Below are 27,812 nucleotides of genomic sequence, written 5' to 3'. Positions count from 1 at the left end.
CGCCACGACCGCCGGCCCGGGCGCTCCACCTCCTCCTCCCGTTATCCTCGTTCTTTCCCCGCCATCCCCTCCGTCGTCCCGTTCCCCTCCGTCCCCGCCCCTCGGTGATTTTTCCTGGAGCCCCGATCTCGGCGGGATCTCCCCTCACGGCCGTGCCGAAAGTGCGGCCGTTGCGGCCGTGGCGCGGGGCCGTTGCGGCGGCGGCGGCGGCTCCGCTCGGTGCCGCTGCCGGTGCCGCTGCCGCTGCCGGGGCCTCCCTCGCTGCGGGGCGGCCCCCGAGGCCGCGGGCGATGCCCCCCGGGCGGCCCTGAAGCACCGAGAGCTCCGCCATGGACGAGGCCGAGCCCGCGGCGGGGGACGCGGCCCCGGCGGCCGCCGAGGCCTCACCGGGGGACGGGCGGGGGAGGCCCGGGGCCAAGCGGGTCACGTTCCCCTCGGACGAGGACATCGTGTCCGGGGCTGTGGAGCCCAAGGACCCCTGGAGACACGGTGAGGGGGCAGAAGAGACCGGGAAGGGACCGAGAAGGGACAGCTGGGACCGTGAGGGGACAGCGGGGACTGTGAGGGGACAGAGGGGGGTCCGTGAGGGGACAGCGAGGATCGTGAAGGGACCGTGAGGGGACAGCGGGGACCGGGGAGGGACCCGTGAGGGAACCGTGAGGGGACAGTGGGGACCGTGAGGGGGCAGCGGGGACCGGGGAGGGAACCGTGAGGGGACAGAGGGCTGGGACCGTGAGGGGACCGTGAAGGGACGGCGGGGACCGGGGAGGGAACCGTGAGGGAACCGTGAGGGGACACCGGGGACCGTGAGGGGACAGCGGGGACCGTGAGGGAACGTGAAGGGACGGTGGGGGGGGGGACACCGGTGAGGAACCGTGAGGGGACAGCGGGGACCGTGAGGGGACAGCGGGGACCGTGAGGGAACAGCGGGAACCGTGAGGGGACACCGGGGACCATGAGGGGACAGCGGGAACCGTGAGGGGACAGAGGGGACTGTGTGGAGGCACCGGAGACCGTGAGGGGACAGCGGGGACCGTGAGGGGACCGCGGGGACCGGGGAGGGAACCGTGAGGGGACAGCGGAGACCGTGAGGGGACAGCGGGGACCGGGGAGGGAACCGTGAGGGGACAGAGGGGACCGTGAGGGGGCACCGAAGATAGTGAGGGGCCAGCGGGAACCCTGAGGGAACAGAGGGGACTGTGAGGGAACCGTGAGGGAACCGTGAGGGGACACCGGGAACCGTGAGGGGACCCCGGAGACCGTGAGGGGACACCGGGAACCGTGAGGGGACCCCGGAGACCGTGAGGGGACACCGGGAACCGTGAGGGGGCACCGAAGACCGTGAGGGGACGGGGAAAGGCGGCTGAGGGAGGGAGGGGGGGAGCTTGGAAGCGGCCTGGGAATGGCCCCAGAATGGCCCAAAAAGGCTGAAAAGAGCCCGAAAATAGTCCCGGATGATATCCCCAAAACGAGCTTGAAAACAGTCCGAATAATACCCCAAAAAATGGCTTGGAAACAGTCCGAATAATACTCCAAACCCAGCCTGAATAATACCCCAAATCACCCCAAACCAGCCTGAATAATACCCCAAAATCACCCCAAATCCTGCCTGAATAATATCTCCAAACCCACCCCAAAACCAACCCGAATAATACCCCAAACTCACCCCAAAACCAGTCCAAATAATACCCCCACACCAGCCTGAAAACAGCCCAAAAATGACCCGAATAATACCCCAAAACCACCCCAAAAACAGCCTGAAAAGAGCCCGAAAATGACCCGAATAATACCACAAAACCAGTCTGAATAGAGCCTGAAAATGACCAAATAATACCCCCAAACCACCCCAAAACCAACCTGAAAACAGCCTGAAAGCAACCTGGAAATGGCCCCAAAATGAGCCTGAAAACAGCCCCAAAATCCCCCCAAATCACCCCAAAAACTGCCCTGAAAAACAACCCCAACATTCCACAAATCACCCCAAAAACCGGTGTGAAAATGGCCTGAAAATGCCTCCCAAATACCCCAAAGCCAGCCTGAAAACATCCAGAAAACAGCCCCAAAACCAGCTGTAAAACACCTCAAAATCAGCCCAAAAATCCTCCAAAACCACCCCAAAAATGCCCTAAAATCACCCTGAGAATGCCCCAAAATCGTCTTAAAATTGTCTTCAAAATGTCTCAAAAATGCCCTAAAAACATCCTGCAAATGCCCCAAAATCAGGACTTTTTCTAGGATCCAAACAGGAATTTTTGGGATCCTGAGAGGATTTTTAGGATCCAAACAGGAATTTTTGGGATCTTGATAAGAATTTTTAGGATCTGGAGAGAAATTTTGGGATCCAAACAGGAATTTTAAGGATCCAAACAGGAATTTTAAGGATCCAGGCAGGATTTTTTGGGATCCGGATGGAATTTTTAGGATTCAAACAGGAATTTCTGGGATCCCAACAGGAATTTTGAGATTTTTTCCCACTTTTTCCCCTCTTGGCGCTGCCCCCCCTGCAGCTCCAGCTCAGGTTTCCTCCTGTGGATCCTCATTAATTATTCCTGATTTCATTTCATTAATTATTCCTGAATTCATGAATTATTCCCGATTTCCTTGGGATCCATTTCAGGATCCAATTCCAGCCTTTTCCCAGCGGTTTTTCCCCAAAACCCTCCCGGATTTCTGGGTGGGATCCCAAAATCCCAACTCCAGAGGGGGTGGGAAAAAAATCCGAGAAAAAGGAAAAATCTTTTCATTTCTTCCCTTCCCAAAAGCTCCCAAAATTCCCTTTTCCAGCCTTTTCTCCATCCCCCTTTTTCCCCTTTTCCCCCCATTTTCCATCTCTATTTTTCCCTATTTTTCCCACCTATTTTCCCATCATTTTTTACCCTTTTCCCACATTTTTTCTTTTTTTATTTCCATTTTCCCACCTCTTTCCCCTCCTGTTTTTTCCCTTTTCCATCTTTTTTCCACTCCTTTTCCATCCCTTTTTTCCTCCTCTTTTCCATCCTGGTTTTTTCCTTTTCCAGCTCTTTTTCCACCCCTTTTTTTTCCCTTTCCCCATCATTTTCCATCCTGCTTTTTCCCCTTTCCAGCTCTTTTTTTCCCCATCCCTTTCCCCACCCCTTTCCCACCCCTTCTTTTCCCTTTTCTCACCTTTTTATCTTTTTTTCCCACCTTTTTCCCACCTTTTCCTTGTTTTTCCCACCTTTTCCCGCCCTTTTTTCCCTTTTTCCCTCATTTTCCACCCTCCCCTCACCTTTTTTCATATTTTTCCCTTTTCCCCCCTTTTCCATATTTTCCCCCTCATTTTCCCACCCTATTTTCCCCCTTTTTCTGTCTTTTTTGCCCTCATTTTTCCATCTCTTTTCCCCTTTTTCTTTCCTTCCTATTTCCCCCTTTTCCCACTCTTTTCCCTCATTTTTCTGCCGTTTTTGTCCATCTTTTCCCCCCTTTTTCCATCCCTTTTTTCCCCTTTTCCCATCATTTCCCCCCCTTTTTCCCCACCCTTTTCTCTCATTTTCCAACCCTTTTTGTCCATCCTTTCCCCCCCTTTTCCCACATTTCCCCCTCATTTTTCCCTCTATTTCCCCATCCCTTTTCCCCCTTTTCCCCCTCATTTTCCATTCTATTTCCCCCCTTTTTCCTCCTTTTTCCCCCATTTTCCACTCGTTTTTCCATCTATTTCCCCATTTTCCCCCTTTTCCCCCCATTTTCCCCCTTTTCCCCACCCTTTTCTCTCATTTTTCCACGCTTTTTGTCCATCCTTTCCCCTCCTTTTCCCTCATTTTCCCATTTATTTTCCCATTTATTTTTCCCCCTTTTCCCCCCTTTTTCCCCCTCTTTCCCCATCCCTTTTCCCACCCCTTTTCCCTGCTTTTCCCACTCCTTTTTTCCATCTTTTTTCCCCTCATTTTTCCACCCTTTTTGTCCATCCTTTCCCCCCCTTTCCCCTTATTTTTCCATCTATTTTTTCCCCTTTTCCCCCATTTTTCGAGCCCTTTCCCCATCCCTTTTCCCACCCTTTCCCCCTCATTTTCCATTCTATTTCCCCCCTTTTTCCCCCTTTTTCCCCCATTTTCCACCCGTTTTTCCATCTCTTTTCCCATTTTTCTTTCCTTCCTTTTCCCCCACCCTTTTCTCTCATTTTCCACCCTTTTTGTCCATTCTTTCTGTCCATCCTTTCCCCCCCTTTTCCCACATTTTTCCCTCTATTTTCCCATCCATTTTCCCCCTTTTCCCCCTCTTTCCCCATCCTTTTCCCACCCTTTTTCCTGCTTTTTCCCACCCCTTTTTCCATCTTTTTTCCCCTCATTTTTCCACCCTTTTTGTCCATCCTTTCACCCCCTTTTTTCCTTATTTTTCCATTTATTTTTCCCCCCTTTCCCCCTTTTTTTCCAGCCCTTTCCCCATCCCTTTTCCCACCCTTTCCCCCTCATTTTCCATTCTATTTCCCCCCTTTTTCCTCCTTTTTCCCCCATTTTCCTCTCCTTTTCCATCTCTTTTCCCATTTTCCCCTCTTTTCCCCTCATTTTTTATTTTCCCTTTTCCCCTTTTCACCCTTTTTTCTCTCATTTTTCCACCCTTTTTGTCTCCTTCTTTTCCCCCTCCCTTTTCCCCTCATTTTCCACCTTTTTGTCCATTCTTTCTGTCCATCCCCCTTTTCCCACAATTTTTCCCCTTTTTCCCATCCTTTTTCCCCCTCTTTCCCCATCCCTTTTCCCACCCTTTTCCCTGCTTTTCCCCTCCTTTTTCCATCTTTTTTCCCCTCATTTTTCCACCCTTTTTTGTCCATCCTTTCCCCCCCTTTCCCCTTATTTTTCCATCTATTTTTTCCCCTTTTCCCCCATTTTTCGAGCCCTTTCCCATCCTGCACTTTCCCACCCTTTCCCCCTCATTTTCCATTCTATTCCCCCCTTTTTCCCCCTTTTTCCCCCATTTTCCACCCGTTTTTCCATCTCTTTTCCCATTTTTCTTTCCTTCCTTTTCCCCCACCCTTTTCTCTCATTTTCCACCCTTTTTGTCCATTCTTTCTGTCCATCCTTTCCCCCCCTTTTCCCACATTTTTCCCTCTATTTTCCCATCCATTTTCCCCCTTTTCCCCCTCTTTCCCCATCCCTTTTCCCACCCTTTTCCCTGCTTTTCCCACTCCTTTTTCCATCTTTTTTCCCCTCATTTTTCCACCCTTTTTGTCCATCCTTTCCCCCCCTTTTTCCCTTATTTTTCCATCTATTTTTTCCCCTTTTCCCCCATTTTTCGAGCCCTTTCCCCACCCCTTTTCCCCTCATTTTCCATCCTATTTCCCCCCTTTTCCCCCCTTTTTTCCCCATTTTCCACCCGTTTTTCCATCTATTTCCCCTTTTCCCCCCCCTTTTCCCCTTTCCCCCCCTGATTTTGGGTTTATTTGGCATTTCCACCCAGAATTTTGCCGACCCCTGGTTCGGGGGCGTGGGGGCCATCCCCCCACCCCAGGCCTGCCTCAAGCTCAACTGCCGCCAGAGCCCCAAGCTGCTCAAGCAGATCCAATTTTTCCTCCCAAATCCCCTCCCATCCCTTTTCCCCCCCACTCCCTCATTTTCCATCCTAAAATCCCTTTTTTCCCCCCAAAAATCCCTTTTTTCCATCTCCCCAAAAATCTTTCCTTTTTTTTCCCCAAAAGCCTCTCTCACTTTCCACCCCCAAAATCCATTCTTTTGTCCATCCTTCCCCCCTTTCCCATCTCTTTTTCCCAAAGTTCCCCCATTTTCCCTTCCCAAAAGATCCCTTTTATCCCCAAAAATTTCCCTTTTTGCCCAAAATCTTTTTTTATCCCCAAAAAATCCTTTTGTCCATCCCCAAAATCCTTTTTTTTTCCCAAAAAATCCCTTTTTATCTCCCCAAACACCCCTCCCTTTTGTTACCCCCACCCCCCCCCCCCACCTTTTCCATCCCCAAAAACCTCCCCCCACCAAATTTCCACCTTTTTCTGCCCCAAAAATCCTTTTATCCCCCCCCCAACTTTCCCTTTTTTTTCCCCCAAAAATCCCCCTTCTTTATCCCCCAAAATCCCTTTTTATCTCCCCAAAATCTCCCCTTTTTTTCCCCCAAATCCTTTTATCCCCCCTTTGCTGCCCCCCTTTTTTTCTCCCCCAAAAAATCCCTTTTTATCCCCAAAAAACCTTTTATCTCCCCCAAAATCCCTTTTATCCCCAAAAAAAAAATCCTTTTATCCCCCAAAATCCCTTTTTATCCCCAAAAATCCCTTTTTATCCCCAAAAATCCTTTTTATCCCCCAAAAAATCCCTTTCCCCAAAAATCCTTCCCCCCAAAATCCCTTTTTCTCCCCAAAATCCCTTTTTTCCCCCCAAAATCCCAATTTTTTTCCCCAAAAAATCCTTTTTTCCCCCAAAAATACCTTTTATCCCCCAAAAATACCTCTTATCCCCCAAAAATCCCTTTTTATCCCCCCAAAAATCCCTTTTTATCTCCCCCAAAAATCTCTTTTTTTTCCCCCCCAAAGTCCCCATTTTTACCCCCAAAAAATCCCTTTTTATCCCCCAAAAAATACCTTTTTTCTGCCCCAAAAATCCCTTTTTATCCCCCCAAAAAATCCCTTTTTATCCCCCAAAAATCCCTTTTTATCCCCCCAAAAATCCCTTTTTATCTCCCCCAAAAATCCCTTTTTAGCCCCCAAAATCCCAATTTTTATCCCCAAAAAATCCCTTTTTATCCCCCAAAAAATACCTTTTTTCTGCCCCAAAAATCCCTTTTTATCCCCCCAAAAAATCCCTTTTATCTCCCCAAAATCCCTTTTTATCCCCCCCAAAAATCCCTTTTTATCTCCCCCAAAAATCTCTTTTTTTTTCCCCCAAAGTCCCCATTTTACCCCCAAAAATCCCTTTTACCCCCAAAATACCTTTTTTCTGCCCCAAAAAATCCCTTTTTATCCCCCCAAAAATCCCTTTTTATCCCCCAAAAATCCCTTTTTATCCCCCCAAAAAAATCCCTTTTTATCTCCCCCAAAAATCCCTTTTGTTAGCCCCCAAAATCCCAATTTTTATCCCAAAAAATCCTCCTTTATCCCCCAAAAATACCTTTTTCTGCCCCAAAAACTCCCTTTTTATTCCCAAAAAATCCCTTTTTATCCCCCCCAAAATCCTTTTTATCCCCCAAAAATCCCTTTTTTCTCCCCCCTACCCCAAAGTCCCATTTTACCCCCAAAAAATCCCTTTTTATCCTCCAAAAAATACCTTTTTTCTGCCCCAAAAATCCCTTTTTATCCCCCCAAAAAATCCCTTTTTATCCCCCCAAAAAGCTCTTTTTTATCCCCCAAAAAATCCCTTTTTATCTCCTCCAAAAATCCCTTTTTTACCCCCCAAAATCCCCGTTTTTATCCCCAAAAAAATCCATTTTTATCCCCCAAAATCCCTTTTTATCCCCCCAAAAAATCTCTTTTTATCTCCCCCAAAAATCTCTTTTTTTTACCCCCAAAATCCCCATTTTTACCCCAAAAAATCCCTTTTTATTCCCCAAAAAATTCCTTTTTTATCCCCCAAAAAATCCCTTTTTTATCCCACAAAAATCCCCTTTTTTTTACCCCCCAAAATCCCTTTTTTATACCCCCAAAAACCCCTTTTTTCCCCCAGAAAATTCCTTTCTTTTTCTATGTTTTACCCTCAAAAAATCCTCTTTCCCCCACCCAAAAATCCCTTTTTTATCTCCCTAAAAAATCCCTTTTTTTACCCCTAAAAATCCCTTTTTTATCCCCAAAAAATCCCTTTTTTTTCTACGTTTTATCCCCAAAAAATCCCTTTCCCCCCCAAAAAAATCCCTTTTTCCCCCCCAAAAAATCCCTTTTTATCCTCCCCCAAAATCCCTTTTTTATCCCCCAAAAAATCCCTTTTTATCCCTCAAAAATCCCTTTTTTTCCCCCAAAATTCCCATTTTTTGGTGTTTTGCAGGAATTCAAGGACCTGGCTCCCAGGATCGACTGCTTGGATCTCAAGGGTGAGTTCCCAGATTTTCCCGGATTTTTTTCTCCCTTTTCCAGATTTTTCCAGCTTTTTTGCAGTTGAGAATTTCTTGAGATTTTCTCCGGAACTTTTTGGGAATTTCTTGGGATTTCCTCAGGAATTTCTCGGGATTTCTTCAGGAATTTTTGGGAATTTTTCTGGAGTTGCTCAGAAATGTCTTGGGGTTTTCTCAGGAATTTTGGAGAATTCTCGGGAATTTCTCTGAAATTTCTTGGGATTTTCTTGGGAATTTCCCAGGAATTTTCCAGGAGTTCCTCAAGAATTCCTCAGGAATTTTTTGGGAATTTCTCGGCTTTTTCTCAGGTCTTTCTTGGGAATTTCCCAGGGATTTCCCAGGAATTTTCCTCAGGAATTTCCCAGGGATTTCTCAGGAGTTTTGGGGAAATTTCTTGAAATTTTCTTGGGAATTTTTTTGGAATTTCTTGGGAATATCTCAGGAATTTTCCCACAATTTTCTCAGGAATTTTCCAGGAATTTCTTGGGAATATCTCAGAGATTTTCTGGGGATTTTCCCAGGAATTTTTCAGGAATTTCTTGGGAATTTCTCAGGAGTTTTGGGGAATTTCTTGACATTTTCTTGGGAATTTTCCCACGATTTTCTCAGGATTTTTCCAGGAATCTCTTGGGAATACCTCAGGCACTTTCTGGGGATTTTGCCAGGAATTTTCCCATTAATTTTTTGGGAATTTTCCCGTTATTTTTTTCCAGGAGAAAAGCTGGATTACCTCTGGGGACTTGCTGGGGATTTTCCCAGGGATTTCCCAGGAATTTTTCCGGGAATTCCCAGGAATTTCTCAGGAATTTCTCTGGAATTTCTTGGGAATTTCTCAGGAATTTCTTGGGAATTTCTCAGGAATTTTCCCACGATTTTCTCAGGAATTTTTCAGGAATTTCTTGGGAATACCTCAGGGACTTTCTGGGGATTTTCCCAGGAATTTTTCAGGAGTTTTGAAGGAATTTCTTGAAAATTTCTTGGGAATTTTTTGGGAATTTCTCAGGAATTTTCCCGCGATTTTCTCGGGAATTTTCCAGGAATTTCTTGGGAATATCTCAGAGATTTTCTGGGGATTTTCCCAGGGATTTCTCAGGAGTTTTGGGGAAATTTTTTTAAATTTTCTTGGGAATTTTTTAGGAATTTCTTGGGAATTTCTCAGGAATTTCCCACGATTTTCTCAGGAATTTTTCCAGGAATCTCTTGGGAATCTCTCAGGGACTTTCTGTTGATTTTCCCAGGGATTTCCCGGGAATTTCTCAGGAATTTCCCAGGAATTTTTCAGGAGTTTTGAAGGAATTTCTTGACAATTTCTTGGGAATTTCTCCGGAATTTTCCCACGATTTTCTCAGGAATTTTTCAGGAATCTCTTGGGAATCTCTCGGGGACTTTCTGGGGATTTTTCCCAGGGATTTTTGGGAATGTTGCTGTTGTTTTTCCAGGAGAAAAGCTGGATTACCGCTCCTGCGAGGCCATGGAGGAGATTTTCAAGCGGCTCCAGTTCAAACTGCTCGACCTGGAGCAAACCAGCCTGGACGAGGACGTGAGTGGCACCCCGGGAATTCCAGGGAATTTCTGGGGAATTTTTTGGGAAATTTTTGGGGATTTTTTTTTATTAATTTTTGGTGGAGTTGTTGGAGAATTTTGGGGAATATTTTGGGGGAATTTTGGGGGATTTTGGGGAATTTCTTTGAAATCTTTGGGGTTTTTTTGGAACTTTTTTTTTATTTTGGGGGAAATTTTGGGGAATTTTTGGGATTTTTTGGGGGAATGTTTTTGAAATTTTTGGGAATTTTTGGTGGAATTTTTTGGATCTTTTTTTTGGAATTTTTGGGGAATTTTGGGGAAAATTTTATGAATTTTTTGGGTTTTTTTTTAATTTTTTGGTGGAGTTTTTGGGGAATTTTTCGGATTTTTTTGGAATTTTTTGGGGAATTTTTTTTTAAATTTTGGGAATTTTTGGGGGAATTTCCCCCTGATTTTTCCCCTGACTTTCCCCCCATTTTTCCCTGATTTTCCCCTGATTTTTCCCCTGATTTTCCCCTGACTTTTCCCATGATTTTTCCCATGATTTCCCCCTGACCTTTCACTGTTATTTCCCATTACTTTTCCCTGATTTTTCCCTGATTTTTTCCCTGATTGTTTCTCCGTTTTTTCCCTGATTTTCCCCCACTATTTCCTGTGACTTTTCCCTTATTTTTCCCTGATTTTTTCCCATTTTTCCCCCATTTTTTCCCTGATTTTCCCCCACTAATTCCCATGACTTTTCCCTTATTTCCTTATTTTTCCCTGATTTTTTCCCTGATTTTTTTCCCTGACTTTTCCCTGATTTTTCCCCACTATTTTCCACGACTTTTCCCTGAGTTTCCCCTGATTTTCCCCTGACTTTTCCCCCATTTTTCCCTGATTTTCCCCTGATTTTTCCTCACTATTTCTCATGATTTTCCCCCATGTTTTTTCCCTGACTTTTCCCCGATTTTCCCCCGTTTTTCCCTGACTTTTCCCCACTATTTCCCATGACTTTTCCCTGATTCTTCCGTGATTTCCCCCTGATTTTTCCCATGACTTTTCCCCCTGACTTTTCCCTGATTTTTCCCTGATTTCCCCGATTTTTCCCCTGATTTTAACCATGACTTTTCCCCTGATTTTTCCCTGTTTTTTCCCTGATTTTTGCCATGACTTTTCCCTGATTTTCCCCATTATTTCCCTTGATTTCCCCCTGATTTTCCCCCGATTTTTCCCTGATTTCCCCCCGATTTTTCCCTGATTTCCCCCTGATTTTTCCCCACTATTTCCCCATTATTTCCCTTGATTTCCCCCTGACTTTTCCCTGATTTCCCTCTGATATTTCCCATGACTTTTCCCTGATTTTTCCCCATTATTTCCCTTGATTTCCCCCTGATTTTCCCTGATTTCCCCCTGATTTTTCCCCACTATTTCCCCATTATTTCTCTTGATTTCCCCCTGATTTTCCCCCGATTTTTCCCTGATTTCCCCCTGATTTTTCCCATGACGTTCCCCAATTTTTGCCATGACTTTTCCCTGATTTTTCCCCATTATTTCCCTTGATTTCCCCCTGATTTTCCCCTGATTTTTCCCCTGATTTTCCCCCGATTTTTCCCTGATTTCCTCCTGATTTCCCCCGATTTTTGCCATGACTTTTCCCTGATTTTCCCCATTATTTCCCTTGATTTCCCCCTGATTTTCCCCCGATTTTCCCCCGATTTCCTCCCAATTTTCCCCCGATTTCCCCCCGATTTCCCCCTGATTTCCCCCTGATGTTTCCCCCTGATTTTCCCCAGGGCGCCTCGGCTCTCTTTGACATGATCGAGTACTACGAGTCGGCCACGCACCTCAACATCGGCGCCAACAAACACCTGGGCCCGCGGGGCTGGCAGGCGGCCGCGCACATGATGAGGAAGGTGAGGATTCCCAAACATCCCTGGGAATCCTTCCCGGAATTCCCTGAAATCCCCAAAATTCCTGGGAATCCTTCCCGGAATCCCCTGAAATTCCCAAAATTCCTGGGAATCACTCCCGGAATCCCCTGAAATCCCAAAAACCCCTGGGAATCCTTCCCGATATTCCCTGAAATTCCCAAAATTCCTGAGGTTTTCCCAAAATTCCTGGAATTTTGGGGATTTTCCCAAAATTTCTGCCATTCCTGAGGTTTTTCATAGCCAGGGAGGGTGGGTGGCTGCACGGGTGATGAGGAAGGTGAGGATTCCCAAAATTCCTGGGAATCCTTCCCGGAATTCCCTGAAATTCCCCAAAATTCCTGAGGGTTTTTTTTTCCCAAAATTCCTGGAATTCCAAGGAATTTCTGCCACTCCTGAGGGGTTTTGTGCCTGGCAGGGGCAGGGATGGCTCACACTCAGGAAGGTGAGAATTCCCAAAATTCCTGGGAATCCTTCCCGGAATCCCCTGAAATCCCCAAACTTCCTGGGAATTGTTTCCCAGAATTCCCTGAAATCCCCAAAATTCCTGGGAATTATTTCCTCTAAATTCCAAAATTCCAAATATCCCAGAATTCCTGATCAAAATTTGGGATCCTCCTTTCCCAAATCCCAAAACCGGAATTATTCGAATTCCTATCCCAAAACCTGGGGATTGTCCCAATTAAACCAAAATCCTGGATTTCCATTTGATTCCCAAAATTCCTGGGAATCCTTCCTGGAATTCCCTGAAATCCCCAAAATTCCTGGGAATTATTTCCCAGAATTCCCTGAAATCCCCAAAATTCCTGGGAATCCTTCCTGGAATTCCCTGAAATCCCCAAAATTCCTGGGAATTATTTCCCGGAATTCCCTGAAATTCCCAAAATCCCTGGGAATCATTTCCCAGAATTCCCTGAAATCCCCAAATTCCTGGGAATTATTTCTCGGAATTCCCTGAAATCCCCAAAATCTCTGGGAATTGTTTCCCAGAATTCCCTGAAATTCCCAAAATTCCTGGGAATCACTCCCGGAATCCCCTGAAATTCCCAAAATTCCTGGGAATCATTTCCCAGGAATTCCCTGAAATTCCCCAAATTCCTGGGAATTATTTCTCGGAATTCCCTGAAATTCCCCAAATTCCTGGGAATCCCCCGAATCCCCAAAGCACTTTCCAAATTCCTGGGACCAAAATTCCCAGAATTCCCGAAATTGCCCAAAATTCCTTGGGAATCATTTATGGAATCCCCCAAATTCCTGCCCCCCCGCTTCCCTTTGGGCCCCCCCAATTCGTAACAAATCCTGCTCCAACAAAGGGTTAATTACCCACAGTTTTGTTCTCCATTCCCCATAAATATCCCTTATCAAATGTCCGGATCCCTTTCCCCCCTCTTGGTTTGGTTCTTTCCCATCCCCCTCGTTTCCCTTTGGGGCCACCAACGGGTGGAATTTTTTGGGAATCGTGTGGGGCGATCAAACCCTCTTCCTTTCAAAATTCTTTGTTTTCCCCAGAGGTGCTTTGGGAGTGTTTTTTGATCCCAAACTTTTTATCCCAATTTTTTTTCCCAATCCAATTTTCGGAATTCTGCTATGGGGGGTCCGTCCCCAAAATTCCCAAATTCTCCTGGGAATTCTGGGATGTTTCCCTAAATACCCCGGCTCAGATTTCCCCCAAATTTCCTGATCCCAAATCCCAACCACAAATCCCAATTTCCTTGTTCCCAAATCCCATTTTTTTTGCTCCCAAACCCCATTTTTTAAATTGAAATCCCATATTTCCCCCCAGACCAGCTGCCTGCAGTACCTGGTGGGTTTCAATGACCCCAAATCCCCATTTTTTGATCCCAAATCCCCCATTTTTCACCCCAAACCCCATTTATCCCCCCAGACCAGCTGCCTGCAGTACCTGGGTGGGTTTCAATGACCCCAAATCCCATTTATTTCACCCCAAATCCCCCATTTTTCACCCCAAACCCCATTTTTCCCCCAGACCAGCTGCCTGCAGTACCTGGGGGGGTTTCAATGACCCCAAATCCCGTTTTTTGATCCCAAATCCCCCATTTTTCACCCCAAATCCCTTTTTCCCCCAGACCAGCTGCCTGCAGTACCTGGTGGGTTTCAATGATCCCAAATCCCATTTTTTCACCCCAAATCCCATTTTTTATTGAAATCCCATACCCCAAATCCCCTTTTCCCCCCAGACCAGCTGCCTGCAGTACCTGGGTGGGTTTCAATGACCCCAAATCCCCCCTTTTTTTCCCCAATCCCCCTGCAAACCCCATTTTCTCCCCAGACCAGCTGCCTGCAGTACCTGGTGTGTTTCCATGATCCCAAATCCCATTTATTTCACCCCAAATCCCCCATTTTTCACCCCAAATCCCCATTTTCTCCCCAGACCAGCTGCCTGCAGTACCTGGGTGTGTTTCAATGACCCCAAATCCCCCATTTTTCACCCCAAATCCCCTATTTTCCCCCCAGACCAGCTGCCTGCAGTACCTGGGGCCCGAACATGCGCAGCGCTGGAGCCCTCGGCTGGCGCTGTTGCGCCCCCTCGCATCAGCAGCAGCCTCGTGGTGCTGCACCTGGAGAACACCTCACTGTCCGGGAGGCCCCTCATGCTGCTCGGTCAGGGCCCCAAAAATCCCAGAAAATTCTGGAATTTCCGCTGGGGTGGGGAAGGGAGGGACTGGGAATTTCTGGGGGGGATTTTCCCCATTTTTCCATCAATTTTTCCCATTTTTCCACACATTTCCGTCCATTTTCCCGCTTATTTTTCTCTCCATTTCTCCCATTTTCCCACCCATTTCTCCATCCATTTCTCCCATTTTTTCTCATTTTCTTGCTCATTTTCTGCCCATTTTCCGTCCATTTTCCCTCCCATTTTCCCACCCATTTCTCCCATTTATTTCCCATTTTCCACCAATTTCCCACCCATTTTCCCACCCATTTTCCATTGATTTTTTTCCCGTTTTCTCACTCATTTTCCACCTATTTTCCATCAATTTCCCACCCATTTTAATCCATTTTTCCCCATTTTCCCACCCATTTTTCCATCAAATTTTCCCCTTCATTTTCCAGCCATTTTCCCACCCATTTTCTCCATTTTTCCCACCCATTTTCCCCTCATTTTCCATCCATTTTCCCACCCATTTTCCCATCTATTTATTTCCCATTTCCCATCCATTTTTCCATTAATTTTTTCCCATTTTTCCATCAGTTTCCCCATCCATTTTCCATCCACTTTTCCCATTTTCCCACTCATTTTCCATCCGTTTCCATCTGTTTTCCACCAGTTTTTCTATCCATTTTGCCCATTTTCCCATCCATTTTCTATCAATTTTTCCCATTTTCCCATCAATTTTTTCCCATTTCCATCCATTTTCCACTCATTTTTCCATCTATTTTTTCCCATTTTTCCATCAGTCTTTTCACGCATTTTTCCACCCATTTTCCCACCCATTTCTCCCATTTTTCCACCCATTTTCCCACCCATTTTTCCCCATTTTTCCACCCATTTTTCCATCAGTTTTCCCATCCATTTTCCCACCCATTTTTCCCCATTTTCCCACCCATTTTTTCCCATTTCCCCCCTTATTTTCCTGCTGTTCCTGGTGGTGCTCTTGGTGCTGTCCCCATTTCCCATTTCCCATTTCCCATTTCCCATTTCCATTTCCCATTTCATTTCCCATTCCCAGTTATTTATTTCCCGTTTTTTCCCATTTTCCCCATTTTTTCCCCATTTTTCCGCACAGCCACGGCGCTGAAGATGAACGTGACTCTCTCTGAGCCGTACCTGGCTGACAACAGCCTCAGTTCCATTTCCCATTTCCCATTTCCCATTTCCCATTCCCATTTCCCATTCCCAGTTATTTATTTCCCGTTTTTTCCCATTTTTCCCATTTTTTCCCCATTTTTCCGCACAACCACGGCCCTGAAGATGAACGTGACTGTCTCTGAGCTGTACCTGGCTGACAACAACCTCTGTTCCATTTCCCATTTCCCATTTCCCATTTCCCATTTCCCATTTCCCATTTCCCATTCCCATTTCCCATTCCCAGTTATTTATTTCCCATTTTTTCCCATTTTTCCCATTTTTCTCCCCATTTTCCGCACAGCCACGGTGCTGAAGATGAACGTGACGCTCCGTGAGCTGTACCTGGCTGACAACAGCCTCAGTTCCATTTCCCATTTCCCATTTCCCATTTCCCATTTCCCATTCCCATTTCCCATTTCCCATTCCCAGTTATTTATTTCCCGTTTTTTCCCATTTTTCCCATTTTTCTCCCCATTTTCCGCACAGCCACGGCGCTGAAGATGAACGTGACGCTGCGGGAGCTGTACCTGGCTGACAACAACCTCAGTTCCATTTCCCATTTCCCATTCCCATTCCCATTTCCCATTCCCAGTTATTTATTTCCAGTTTTTTCCCATTTTTCCCATTTTTTCCCCGTTTTTCCGTTTCCCATTTTTCCCATTTCCGCAGCGCGCGTGAAGATGAACGTGACGCTGCGGGAGCTGTACCTGGCTGACAACAGCCTCAGTTCCATTTCCCATTTCCCATTTCCCCCATTTCCCATTTCCCATTCCCATTTCCCATTCCCAGTTATTTATTTCCCGTTTTTTCCCATTTTTCCCATTTTTCTCCCCATTTTCCACACACGGCGCTGCAGATGAACGTGACGCTCCGGGAGCTGTACCTGGCTGACAACAGCCTCAGTTCCATTTCCCATTTCCCATTCCATTTCCCATTTCCCATTTCCCATTTCCATCCCAGTTATTTATTTCCCGTTTTTTCCCATTTTTCCCATTTTTCTCCCCATTTTCCAGACAGCCACGGCGCTGAAGATGAACGTGACGCTCCGTGAGCTGTACCTGGCTGACAACAGCCTCAGTTCCATTTCCCATTTCCCATTTCCCATTTCCCATTTCCCATTCCCAGTTATTTATTTCCCGTTTTTTCCCATTTTCCCCTTTTTTTCCCCATTTTTCCCGCACAGCCACGGCGCTGAAGATGAACGTGACTCTCTCTGAGCTGTACCTGGCTGACAACAACCTCACTTCCATTTCCCATTTCCCATTTCCCATTCCCATTTCCCATTCCCAGTTATTTATTTCCCGTTTTTTTCCCATTTTTCCCCCATTTTCTCCCGTTTTGCCACAGCCACGGCGCTGAAGATGAACGTGACGCTCCGTGAGCTGTACCTGGCTGACAACAGCCTCACTTCCCATTCCCATTTCCCATTTCCCATTTCCCATTTCCCATTCCCATTTCCCATTCCCATTTCCCATTCCCAGTTATTTATTTCCCGTTTTTTCCCATTTTTCCCATTTTTTCCCGTTTTTGCCGCAGCCACGGCGCTGAAGATGAACGTGACGCTCCGTGAGCTGTACCTGGCTGACAACAGCCTCAGTTCCATTTCCCATTTCCCATTCCCCATTCCCCATTCCATTTCCCATTTCCCATTCCCATTTCCCATTCCCAGTTATTTATTTCCCGTTTTTTCCCATTTTTCCCATTTTTCTCCCCATTTTTCGCGCAGCCACGGCGCTGAAGATGAACGTGACGCTCCGGGAGCTGTACCTGGCTGACAACAAGCTCAACGGGCTGCAGGACTCGGCCCAGCTCGGGAACCTGCTCAAGTTCAACGGCTGCATCCAGATCCTGGACCTGCGCAACAACCACCTCATGGACTCCGGTGGGAATTCCGGGAATTCCGGGAATTCCGGGAATGTGGGAACTCTGGGAATGGGGTTTGGGAATGGGCAACAACCACCTCATGGACTCTGGTGGGAATTTGGGAATTTTGGGGTTTGGGAATTCTGTGAATTCTGGGAATGGGGTTTGGGAATGGGCAACAACCACCTCATGGATTCCGGTGGGAATTCCGGGAATTCCGGGAATGTGGGAACTCTGGGAATGGGGTTTGGCAATGGGCAACAACCACCTCATGGACTCTGGTGGGAATTCCGGGAATTTTGGGAATTTTGGGAATGTGGGAATGGGCAACAACCACCTCATGGATTCTGGTGGGAATTCTGGGAATTCGAATGTGGGAACTGTGGGAATGGGGTTTGGCAATGGGCAACAACCACCTCATGGATTCTGGTGGGAATTCTGGAAATTCTGGGAATTCTGGGAATGTGGGAATGGGCAACAACCACCTCATGGACTCTGGTGGGAATTCTGGGAATTCTGGGAATTCTGGGAATGTGGGAATGGGCAACAACCACCTCATGGACTCTGGTGGGAATTCTGGGAATTCTGGGAATTCTGGGAATGTGGGAATGGGCAACAACCACCTCATGGACTCTGGTGGGAATTCTGGGAATTCTGGGAATGTGGGAATGGGCAACAACCACCTCATGGACTCTGGTGGGAATTCTGGGAATTCTGGGAATTCTGGGAATTCTGGGAATGTGGGAATGGGCAACAACCACCTCATGGACTCTGGTGGGAATTCTGGGAATTCTGGGAATTTTGGGAATTCTGGGAATGTGGGAATTTTGGGAATGTGGGAATGGGGTTTGGGAATGGGCAACAACTACCTCATGGATTCCGGTGGGAATTCCGGGAATTTTGGGAATTCTGGGAATTCTGGGAATGTGGGAATGGGGTTCAGGAATGGGCAACAACCACCTCATGGATTCCGTGGGAATTCCAGGAATTCCAGGAATTCCGGGAATTCTGGGAATGTGGGAATGGGCAACAACCACCTCATGGACTCTGGTGGGAATTCCGGGAATTCCGGGAATTCTGGGGTTTGGGAATGTGGGAATGGGGTTTGGGAATGGGCAACAACCACCTCATGGACTCCGGTGGGAATTCTGGGAATTCTGGGAATGTGGGAATGGGCAACAACCACCTCATGGATTCCGGTGGGAATTCTGGGAATTTTGGGAATTCTGGGAATGTGGGAATGGGCAACAACCACCTCATGGACTCCGGTGGGAATTCCGGGAATTTTGGGAATTCCGGGAATATGGGAATGGGCAACAACCACCTAATGGACTCGAGTGGGAATAACAGGAATTCCGGGAATTCTGGGAATGTGGGAATGGGCAACAACCACCTCATGGACTTGGGTGGGGAAAAATAACGGGAATTCTGGGAATTTTGGGGTTTGGGAACGTGGGAACGGGATCTGGGAAAAGGTTTGGGAATCCCTAATCCCCGCTTTTCCAGGCCTGACCTAAATCCCCATTTCCCAGGATTTCCCAGCTATTCCCATATTTCCAGGCCTGGCCTAATCCCAGGATTTTCCAGGCCGGGTCTAAGCCCCGATTTCCCGGGATTTCCCGGGGTTTTCCCCCTTTTCCAGGCCTGGCCTACATCTGCGAGGGGCTGCGGGAGCAGCGCCGGGGTTTGGTGACCTTGGTGCTCTGGAACAACCAGCTGAGCCACGCCGGCATGGCCTACCTGGGCATGACCCTGGTGAGCGTCCCGGCGTTCCCGCGTTCCCGCGTTCCCGGCGTTCCGGGCGTTACCACGTTCCCGGCGTTCCCGGCGTTCCGGGAAAAATGTTGATTGATTTTTTTTGTTGTTGTTGTTTCATTTTGTGGATTTCTGGGGTTTTCCGTTGGTTTCCTGTGGGGTTTTGTTGGTTTTCCATGAATTTTCTCTAGATTTTTCCCATGGATTTTCCATGGATCCCCGTGGGTTTCCCATGGATTTCCCCATGGATTTTCCCATGGATTTTCTCTAGATTTTTCCATTAATTTTCTCTAGATTCTCCCATGGCTTTTCCATGAATTCCCATGGATTTCCCCATGGATTTTCCCATGGATTTTCCCATGGATTCCCTCTAGATTTTTCCATTAATTTTCTCTAGATTCTCCCATGGCTTTTCCCATGGATTTGCTCTAGATTTTTCCATGGATTTGCTCTAGATTTTCCCATGAATTTTCCCTAAATTTTCCCATGAATTTCCCATGGATTTGCTCTAGATTTTTCCATTAATTTTCTCTAGATTGTCCCATGGCTTTTCCATGAATTCCCATGGGTTTCCCAGGGATTTTCCCATGCATTTTTCCCTGGATCCCCATGGATTTTCCCATGGATTTTCCCATGGATTTGCTCTAGATTTTTCCATGAATTTTCTCTAGACTTTCCCATGGATTTTCCCATGGATTTTCCCATGGGTTTTCTCTAGGTGTTTCCATGAATTTTCTCTAGATTTTCCCATGGATTTTCCCTGGATCCCCATGGCTTTCCCATGGATTTTCCCATGGATTTGCTCTAGATTTTTCCATGAAATTTCTCTAGACTTTCCCACGGATTTTCCATGGGTTCCCCATGGATTTCCCGCGGATTTTCCGTTTTCCAGGCATTGCGCCCTGGAGCGCGCTGAACCTGGGCCACGCGTGGGTTTTCGGGGGGCGTCGTGGAACCTGAAGAACGGCTTGATCGGGAACCGCTCCGTACGGCCTTGGTGCCTGCACCAAGCTCACCTTTGCCTAGACGGTCCCGGGGGCTGGGTCGCGTGGGATGGGCATGGGAGTTTGTGTAAGGGGGTGGGAAAGTTGGGATGGGGATGAAGTTGGGTAGGGAAAGTTGGGATGGGAAAGTTGGGGTGGGGATGGGAAATTGGGGTGGGAAAGTTGGGGTGGGGATGGGAATTGGGTGGGAGTGGGGGTGGGTGGGGTGGGATGGGAAATTGGGATGGGAAATTGGGATGGGAAAGTTGGGGTGGGGATGGGAGAAGTTGGGATGGGAAATTGGGATGGGAAAGTTGGGGTGGGAAAGTTGGGGTGGGGATGGGAAGTGGGTGGGAGGTGGGGTGGGAAGCTGGGATGGGGATGGGGAGTGGGGTGGGAAAGTTGGGGTGGGGATGGGAAGTTGGGGTGGGAAAGTTGGGGTGGGCATGGGAAGTGGGATGGGAAGTGGGATGGGAAGTGGGATGGGAAAGTTGGGGTGGGGATGGGAGAAGTTGGGATGGGAAATTGGGATGGGAAAGTTGGGGTGGGAAAGTTGGGGTGGGGATGGGAAATTGGGATGGGAAAGTTGGGGTGGGAAAGTTGGGATGGGGATGGGAAATTGGGGTGGGAAAGTTGGGGTGGGGATGGGGAAATTGGGATGGGAAAGTTGGGGTGGGAAAGTTGGGATGGGGATGGGAAATTGGGATGGGAAAGTTGGGGTGGGAAAGTTGGGATGGGGATGGGAAATTGGGGTGGGAAAGTTGGGGTGGGAAAGTTGGGGTGGGGATGGGAAATTGGGATGGGAAAGTTGGGGTGGGAAAGTTGGGATGGGAAAGTTGGGATGGGGATGGGAAAGTTGGGATGGGAAAGTTGGGATGGGAAAGTTGGGGTGGGAAAGTTGGGGTGGGGATGGGAGAAGTTGGGATGGGAAATTGGGTGGGAGTTGGGGGTGGGGATGGGGGGGTGGAAAGTTGGGATGGGTGGGGGTTGGGATGGGGGTTGGGGGAGAGTTGGGAGGGGTTGGGAAGTGGGATGGGAGGTGGGGTGGGAAATTGGGGTGGGAAGGTTGGGATGGGATTGGGAAAGTTGGGGTGGGAAAGTTGGGATTGGTAAAGTTGGGATGGAAGAGTTGGGATGGGGTTGGGAAATTGGGATGGGAAAGATGGGATTGGTAAAGATGGGATGGGAAAGTTGGGGTGGGGATGGGAGAAGTTGGGTTGGGCTTGGGAAAGTTGAGATCGGATTGGGGAAGTTGGGATGGGAAAACTGGGATGGGATTGGAAAAGTTGGGATGGGCTTGGGAAGGTTGGGGTGGGAAAGTTGGGGTGGGAAAGTTGAGATGGGGTTGGAGAAGTTGAGATGGACCTGGAAAAGTTGGTTTGAGCCTCTGGAGCCCGAATCGATTCCCAATTTTCCCGATTTCTCGGATTTTTCCCTGATTTCCCGGGTTTTCCCCACAATTCCAGGGATTTTTCCCCCAAATCCCCCTGATTTCCCAGGATATTTTCCCCAATTTCCCGGGATATTTTCCCCCCAATTTCCTGGGATATTTCCCCCCAGTTTCCCGGGATATTTTCCCCCAACTCCCGGGATATTTTCCCAATTTCCCGGGATATTTTCCCCAATTTCCTGGGATATTTTCCCCCAATTCCCAGGATATTTTCCCCTCCAGTTCCCGGGATATTTTCCCCCAATTCCCGGGATATTTTCCCCCCAGTCCCCGGGATATTTTCCCCCCAAGTCCCAGGATTCTTCCCCCCAAATTCCTGGGATTTTTTCCCGAAATCCCCATGATTTGCTGGGATATTTTCCCCAATCCCCGGGATATTTTCCCCCAATTCCTGGGATATTTTCCCACTAGTTTCCTGGGATATTTTCCCCCAACTCCCGGAATATTTTCCCCAATTTCCCGGGGTATTTTCCCCAATTTCCCGGGATATTTTCCCCAATTCGGGATATTTTCCCCAATTTCCCGGGATATTTCCCCCCCAATTCCCAGGATATTTTCCCCAATTTCCTGGGATATTTTCCCCAATTTCCCGGGATATTTCCCCCAATTTCCCGGGATATTTTCCCCAATTTCCCAGGATGTTTTCCCCCAATTTCCTGGGATATTTCCCCCCAATTTCCCGGGATATTTTCCCCAATTTCCCGGGATATTTTCCCCCAATTCCCGGGATATTTTCCCCCAACTCCCGGGATATTTTCCCCCAATCCCTGGGATTTTTCCCCCCAAATCCCCATGATTTCCCGGGATATTTTCCCCCCAATTTCCCGGGCTATTTTCCCCCCATCCCCGGGATATTTCCCCCAATTTCCCGGGATATTTTCCCCCAATTTCCCGGGATTTTTTCCCCCAGTTCCCGGGATATTTTCCCCCCAGTTCCCGGGATATTTTCCCCCCAATTCCCAGGATTCTTCCCCCCAAATTCCTGGGATTTTTTCCCCGAAATCCCCATGATTTCCCGGGATATTTTCCCCCCAATCCCCGGGAGATTTTCGCCCCCAATTCCCAGGATTTTCCCCCCCAATTCCCAGGATTTTCCCCCCCAGTTCCCAGGACATTTCCCCCCCAATTCCCGGGATATTTTCCCCAATTTCCCGGGATATTTTCCCCCCAATTTCCCAGGATATTTTCCCCAATTCCCGGGATGTTTCCCCCCAATTTCCTGGGATATTTCCCCCAATTTCCGGGATATTTTCCCCAATTTCCCGGGATATTTCCCCCCAGTTCCCGGGATATTTCCCCCCAGTTTCCCGGGATATTTCCCCCAATTTCCCGGGATATTTCCCCCAACTCCTGGGATATTTTCCCCCCCAATCCCCGGGATTTTTTTTCCCGCAGGGGCCGTGGCCGTGGCCGAGTTCGTGGCCGAGAGCCCCGGCTGCTGCGCCTGGACCTGCGCGAGAACGACATCAAAACCGGGGGGCTCATGGCGCTGTCGCTGGCGGTGCGCGTCAACCACTCCCTGCTGCGCCTCGACCTCGACCGCGAGCCCAAGAAGGAGGCCGTGAGTCCCGGGATTCCCCAAAAAAATCCACGGAATTCCCAAAAAATTCCGGGAGTTACCAAAAAAATCCCTGCGGTTCTGGGGCGTTCCCGGAGCGGGAAACGGCGCTTGAGGTGTTGGGGTTTGGGGATTTGGGAGTTGGGGGTTTGGGGGTTTGAGCATGAGCCCAAGAAGGAGGCGGTGAGTCCCGGGATTCCCAAAAAAATCCACGGAATTCCCAGAAAATTCCGGGAGTTACCAAAAAAATCCCCGCGGTTCTGGGGTGTTCCCGGAGCGGGAAACGGCGCTTGAGGTGTTGGGGTTTGGGGATTTGGGGGTTTGGGATTCGACCTCAAGCCCAAGGAAGAGGTTGGTTTGGGCTGGAATTCCCGGAATTCTCCCAAAAAAATCCTGGAATTCCCAAAAAATTCTGGGAATTCCCAAAAAAATTCTGGGAATTTCCAAAAATCCCCATGGTTCTGGGGCGTTCCCGGAGCGGGAAATGGCGCCTTGAGGTGTTGGGAGTTTGGGGGTTTGGGATTCGAGCTCGAGCCCAAGGAAGAGGTTGGTTTGGGCTGGAATTCCTAAAATTCCCCAAAAAATCCTCCTGTCCCGCCATTCCCGCTGGGATTCCCGGGGATTTTCCCGCCATTCCCGAATTTTTCCCCCCGGCAGGTCAAGAGCTTCCTGGAGACGCAGAAGGCGCTGCTGGCCGAGATCCAGAACGGCTGCAAGCGGAATTTCATCCTGGCCAAGGAGAAGGAGGAGAAGGAGCAGCAGCTCCAGCACTCGGCCTCCATGGCCGAGATCTCCGGCGGCGACCCCGAAATTCCCGAAATCCCCGAAATTCCCGAAATTCCCGAGGGCGTTTCCCCCGGCCCGGAGGAGAACGGCAACGCGGCCCCAGCCGGAGATTCCAGCTCGGACACCGAGGAGGAGGAGGAGGAGGAGGAGGATGGGAAGGACTCGAGGGAGGTTGTGGAATCTTGCGGGAATTCCGGGAATTCCGGGAATGGCGAGCGCAGGATTTCCGTCTCCAGCCCCGGCAGAGGCCGCAAGATCTTCGTGGTGACGCGGGTGGAGAACGTTCCGGAAGGATCCGGGGCCGTTCCCAAGGAACCTGGGACTGTTCCTGAGGCATCTGGAGATGCTCCCAAGGGATCTGGAGGCGTTCCCGATGGATCTGGAGCCGTTCCCAATGGATCCAGGGCCGTTCCCGATGGATTTGAGACTGTTCCTGAAGGATCTGGGATCGTTCCTGATGGATCTCCGGTTGTTCCTGAAGGATCTGGGGGAATTTCTGATGGATCTGGGGTTGTTCCTGATGGATCTGGGATTGTTCCTGATGCATCCAGGGTCATTCCTGATGGATCTGGAGCCGTTCCCGTCAGATCCAGCTCTGTTCCCGATGGATCCGGCACCGTTCCTGATGGATCTGGGACAATTTCTGATGGATCCAGGGTTGTTCCCATTGGATCCAGCGCCGTTCCCGATGGATCTGGAGCCGTTCCTGATGGATCTGGAGCTGTTCCTGATGGATCTGGGATTGTTCCCCATGGATCCAGCACCGTTCCCCATGGATCAAGGGTTGCTCCTGATGGATCCGGGGCCGTTCCCGATGGATCCAACATGGTTACTGTTGGATCCAGGGTTGTTCCCATCGGATCTGGGGCTGTTCCCGATGGATTTGGAGCCATTCCCGTCAGATCCGGGGCCGTTCCTGACGGATCCAGCGCTGTTTCCATCGGATCCGGGGCCATTCCTGATGGATCCAGGGCCGTTCCCGTTGGATTTGGAGCCGTTCCCATCGGATCTGGGGTTGTTCCCGATGGATTTGGAGCCGTTCCCGATGCATCCAGGGCCGTTCCCGTCAGATCCAGCACCGTTCCCGTTGGATCCGGGTCCGTTCCCGATGGATTTGGAGCCGTTCCCGCCGGATCCGGGGCCGTTCCCGAGGGGATTCCATGCGGGAGCCCCTCGCGGGATTCGCCGCTCCCCAACGGGCTCAAGGCCGACTTCGCCCGCGCGCTGCCGGAGCCGGGCCCGGAGGGCGACGGGAAATCGGGAACGTGCGCGGCCGAGCACGGTGAGATTCCCAGAAATTCCCAAAAATTCCCACGTTCCAGAGGGAGTTCCCGGGCTCAGGGCATTCCCGGGAGTTCTGGGATCCCGGAATTCTGGGGGTTCAGGGATCCCCAAATTCCCAAATTCTGAGTTCCCAGGGTTGAGACATTCCCGGGAATTCTAGGATCCCGGAATTCGGGAGATTCTGAGATCCCCAAATTCCAGAGGGTGTTCCTAGGGTTGGAGCATTCCCGGGAATTTGGGGATCCCGCATTTCTGAAGGTTCTGGGATCCTAAATTTCTGGGGATTCAGGGATCCCCAAATTCCCAAATTCTGAGTTCCCAGGCTCGGGGCATTCCCAGGAATTCTGGGATCCCCAAATTCCAGAGGGAGTTCCCAGGGTCGGAGCATTCCCAGGAATTTTGGGATCCTGGAATTCTGGGAGCTCTGAGATCCCCAAATTCCCAAATTCCAGAGGGAGTTCCCAGGGTTGGGGCATTCCCGGGAATTCTGGGATCCCGGAATTCTGGGAGTTCTGGGATCCTGGAATTCTGGGGGTTCAGGGATCCCCAAATTCCCAAATTCCGCAAGTTCCCAGGCTCGGGGCATTCCAAGGAATTCTGGGATCCCCAAATTCCAGAGGGAGTTCCCAGGGTCGGGGCATTCCCGGGAATTCTGGGATCGGAATTCTGGGAGCTTGAGTCCAAATCCAAATCAAGGGAGTCCCGTTCCCGCAGGCAATGGGCGGTTGGGATCCCGGAATTCGGGCGATTCTGAGATCCCCAAATTCCCAAGAGGCTGTTCCCAGGTTCGGGAGTTTTTCTGGGATCCCAAATTTCTGGGGGTTCTGAGATTCCCAAATTCCAGAAGGTTCTGAGATTCCCAAAATTCCAGAGGGCTCGGGGCATTCCCAGGAGTTTGGAATCGGGGCGAAAAAAGTGGGAAAACGGCTGGAAAAACTGGGAAAAGCAGTGGGAAAATCCCAAATCCCTGGGTTGGGAACAGGAAAAACTGGGAAAGGAGCAGGAATTGGGGTGAAAACTGGGAAAGGAGCGGGAAAATCCAAAATCCCTGGGTTGGGAAGAGGAAAAATTGGGAAAGGAGCAGGAATTGGGGTGGAAAATTGGGAAAGGAGCGGGAAAATCCCAAATTCCTGGGTTGGGGGTAGGAAAAACTGGGAAAGGAGCGGGAAAATCCGAAATCCTTGGGTTGGGAACAGGAAAAAGTGGGAAAGGAGCAGGAATTGGGGTGGAAAACTGGGAAAGGAGCGGGAAAATCCCAAATTTCTGGGTTGGGAAGAGGAAAAATTGGGAAAGGAGCAGGAATTGGGGTGGAAAATTGGGAAAGGAGCTGGGAAAGTGGAAATCCTTGGGTTGGGAGTAGGAAAAACTGGGAAAAGAGCGGGAATTGGGGTGGAAAACTGGGAAAGGAGTGGGAAAATCCCAAATCTCTGGGTTGGGAACAGGAAAAACTGGGAAAGGAGCAGGAATTGGGGTAAATGAACAAGAAAGGAGCAGGGATTGGGGTGGAAAATTGGGAAAGGAGCGGAAAAATCCTGAATTCCTGGGTTGGGAAGAGGAAAAATTGGGAAAGGAGCGGGAATTGGGGTGAAAAACTGGGAAAGGAGCGGGAAAATCCCAAATCTCTGGGTTGGGAACAGGAAAAACTGGGAAAGGAGCGGGAAAATCCCAAATCTCTGGGTTGGGAACAGGAAACTGGGAAAAGAGCGGGAATTGGGGTGGAAAATTGGGAAAGGAGCGGGAAAATCCCAAATTCCTGGGTTGGGAGTAGGAAAAAGTGGGAAAAGAGCAGGGATTGGGGTGGAAAACTGGGAAAGGAGCGGGAAAATCCTGAATTCCTGGGTTGGGAGCAGGAAAAACTGGGAAAGGAGCAGGAATTGGGGTGGAAAATTGGGAAAGGAGCGGGAAAATCCCAAATCCTTGGGTTGGGAACAGGAAAAAGTGGGAAAGGAGTGGGAAAATCCCAAATTTCTGGGTTGGGAACAGGAAAAACTGGGAAAGGAGCGGGAAAATCCCAAATTTCTGGGTTGGGAACAGGAAAAATTGGGAAAAGAGCAGGAATTGGGGTGGAAAATTGGGAAAGGAGTGGGAAAATCCCAAATTTCTGGGTTGGGAAGAGGAAAAATTGGGAAAGGAGCGGGAAAATCCCAAATTCCTGGGTTGGGAACAGGAAAAATTGGGAAAGGAGCAGGGATTGGGGTGGAAAATTGGGAAAGGAGCGGGAAAATCCCAAATTTCTGGGTTGGGAACAGGAAAAACTGGGAAAGGAGTAGGAATTGGGGATAATGAACAGGAAAGGAGCAGGGATTGGGGTGAAAAACTGGGAAAACAGCTGGAAAAACTGGGAAAGGAGTGGGAAAATCCCAAATCTCTGGGTTGGGAACAGGAAAAATTGGGAAAGGAGCAGGAATTGGGGTAAATGAACAAGAAAGGAGCAGGGAAAGTGGAAATCCTTGGGTTGGGGGTAGGAAAAAGCGGGAAGGAGCGGGAAAATGGGGAATTTGCGGGCGGGTTCCGGAACGTTCAGCGCTCGGTGCCCGCAGAGCTGAGCTGCTCCAGGAACGAGCAGGAGCTGCAGGAGCTGCTCCTCGAGGCCAGCCAGGACACGGCTGCGGAGCCGCTGTGACCCCCGCAGGTACGAGAAACCCGGGAATAAAAAATTAAAAAAAATTAAAAAAATTAAAAAAAAATCCTGGAATTTCTGGGAACGTCCCGGAGTTTCCGGGAATTATTATTTCTGGGAATTTCTGGCATTTCCCTCCCGCTCTCCCCACACAGGTCCTGCAGGGGGGAGGCTCCGGAGCTTTTTTCCCCCTTCTCTCCGCACAAGATTCCAACCAAACCTCGGGAATTTCGGGACTTTGCTTTGGGAAAAAGGAAAAAAAAGAAAAAAAAA

General features: G+C 48.9%; 1 protein-coding gene across 1 annotated transcript; it reads left to right on the top strand.

Annotated features, from left to right (window-relative positions):
* Window positions 1-216: 216 nt before the first annotated feature.
* On the top strand, window positions 217-27,812 carry PPP1R37 (protein phosphatase 1 regulatory subunit 37). Its single transcript, XM_030970668.1, is given in 14 exon segments — window positions 217-560; window positions 5,410-5,511; window positions 7,926-7,974; window positions 9,435-9,535; window positions 11,295-11,414; window positions 13,315-13,336; window positions 13,905-14,051; window positions 16,967-17,122; window positions 18,746-18,946; window positions 22,687-22,716; window positions 22,719-22,852; window positions 23,507-24,917; window positions 27,460-27,551; window positions 27,695-27,812. Coding segments are annotated over 13 exon segments (2,787 nt in total). The 5' UTR covers window positions 217-329; the 3' UTR covers window positions 27,543-27,551; window positions 27,695-27,812.

Source organism: Camarhynchus parvulus, unplaced genomic scaffold (assembly GCF_901933205.1).
Source record: "Camarhynchus parvulus unplaced genomic scaffold, STF_HiC, whole genome shotgun sequence".
Lineage (NCBI taxonomy): Eukaryota > Metazoa > Chordata > Aves > Passeriformes > Thraupidae > Camarhynchus > Camarhynchus parvulus.
Note: the sequence above shows the minus strand (reverse complement) of the source record. Positions and strands in the feature narration are given on the sequence as shown.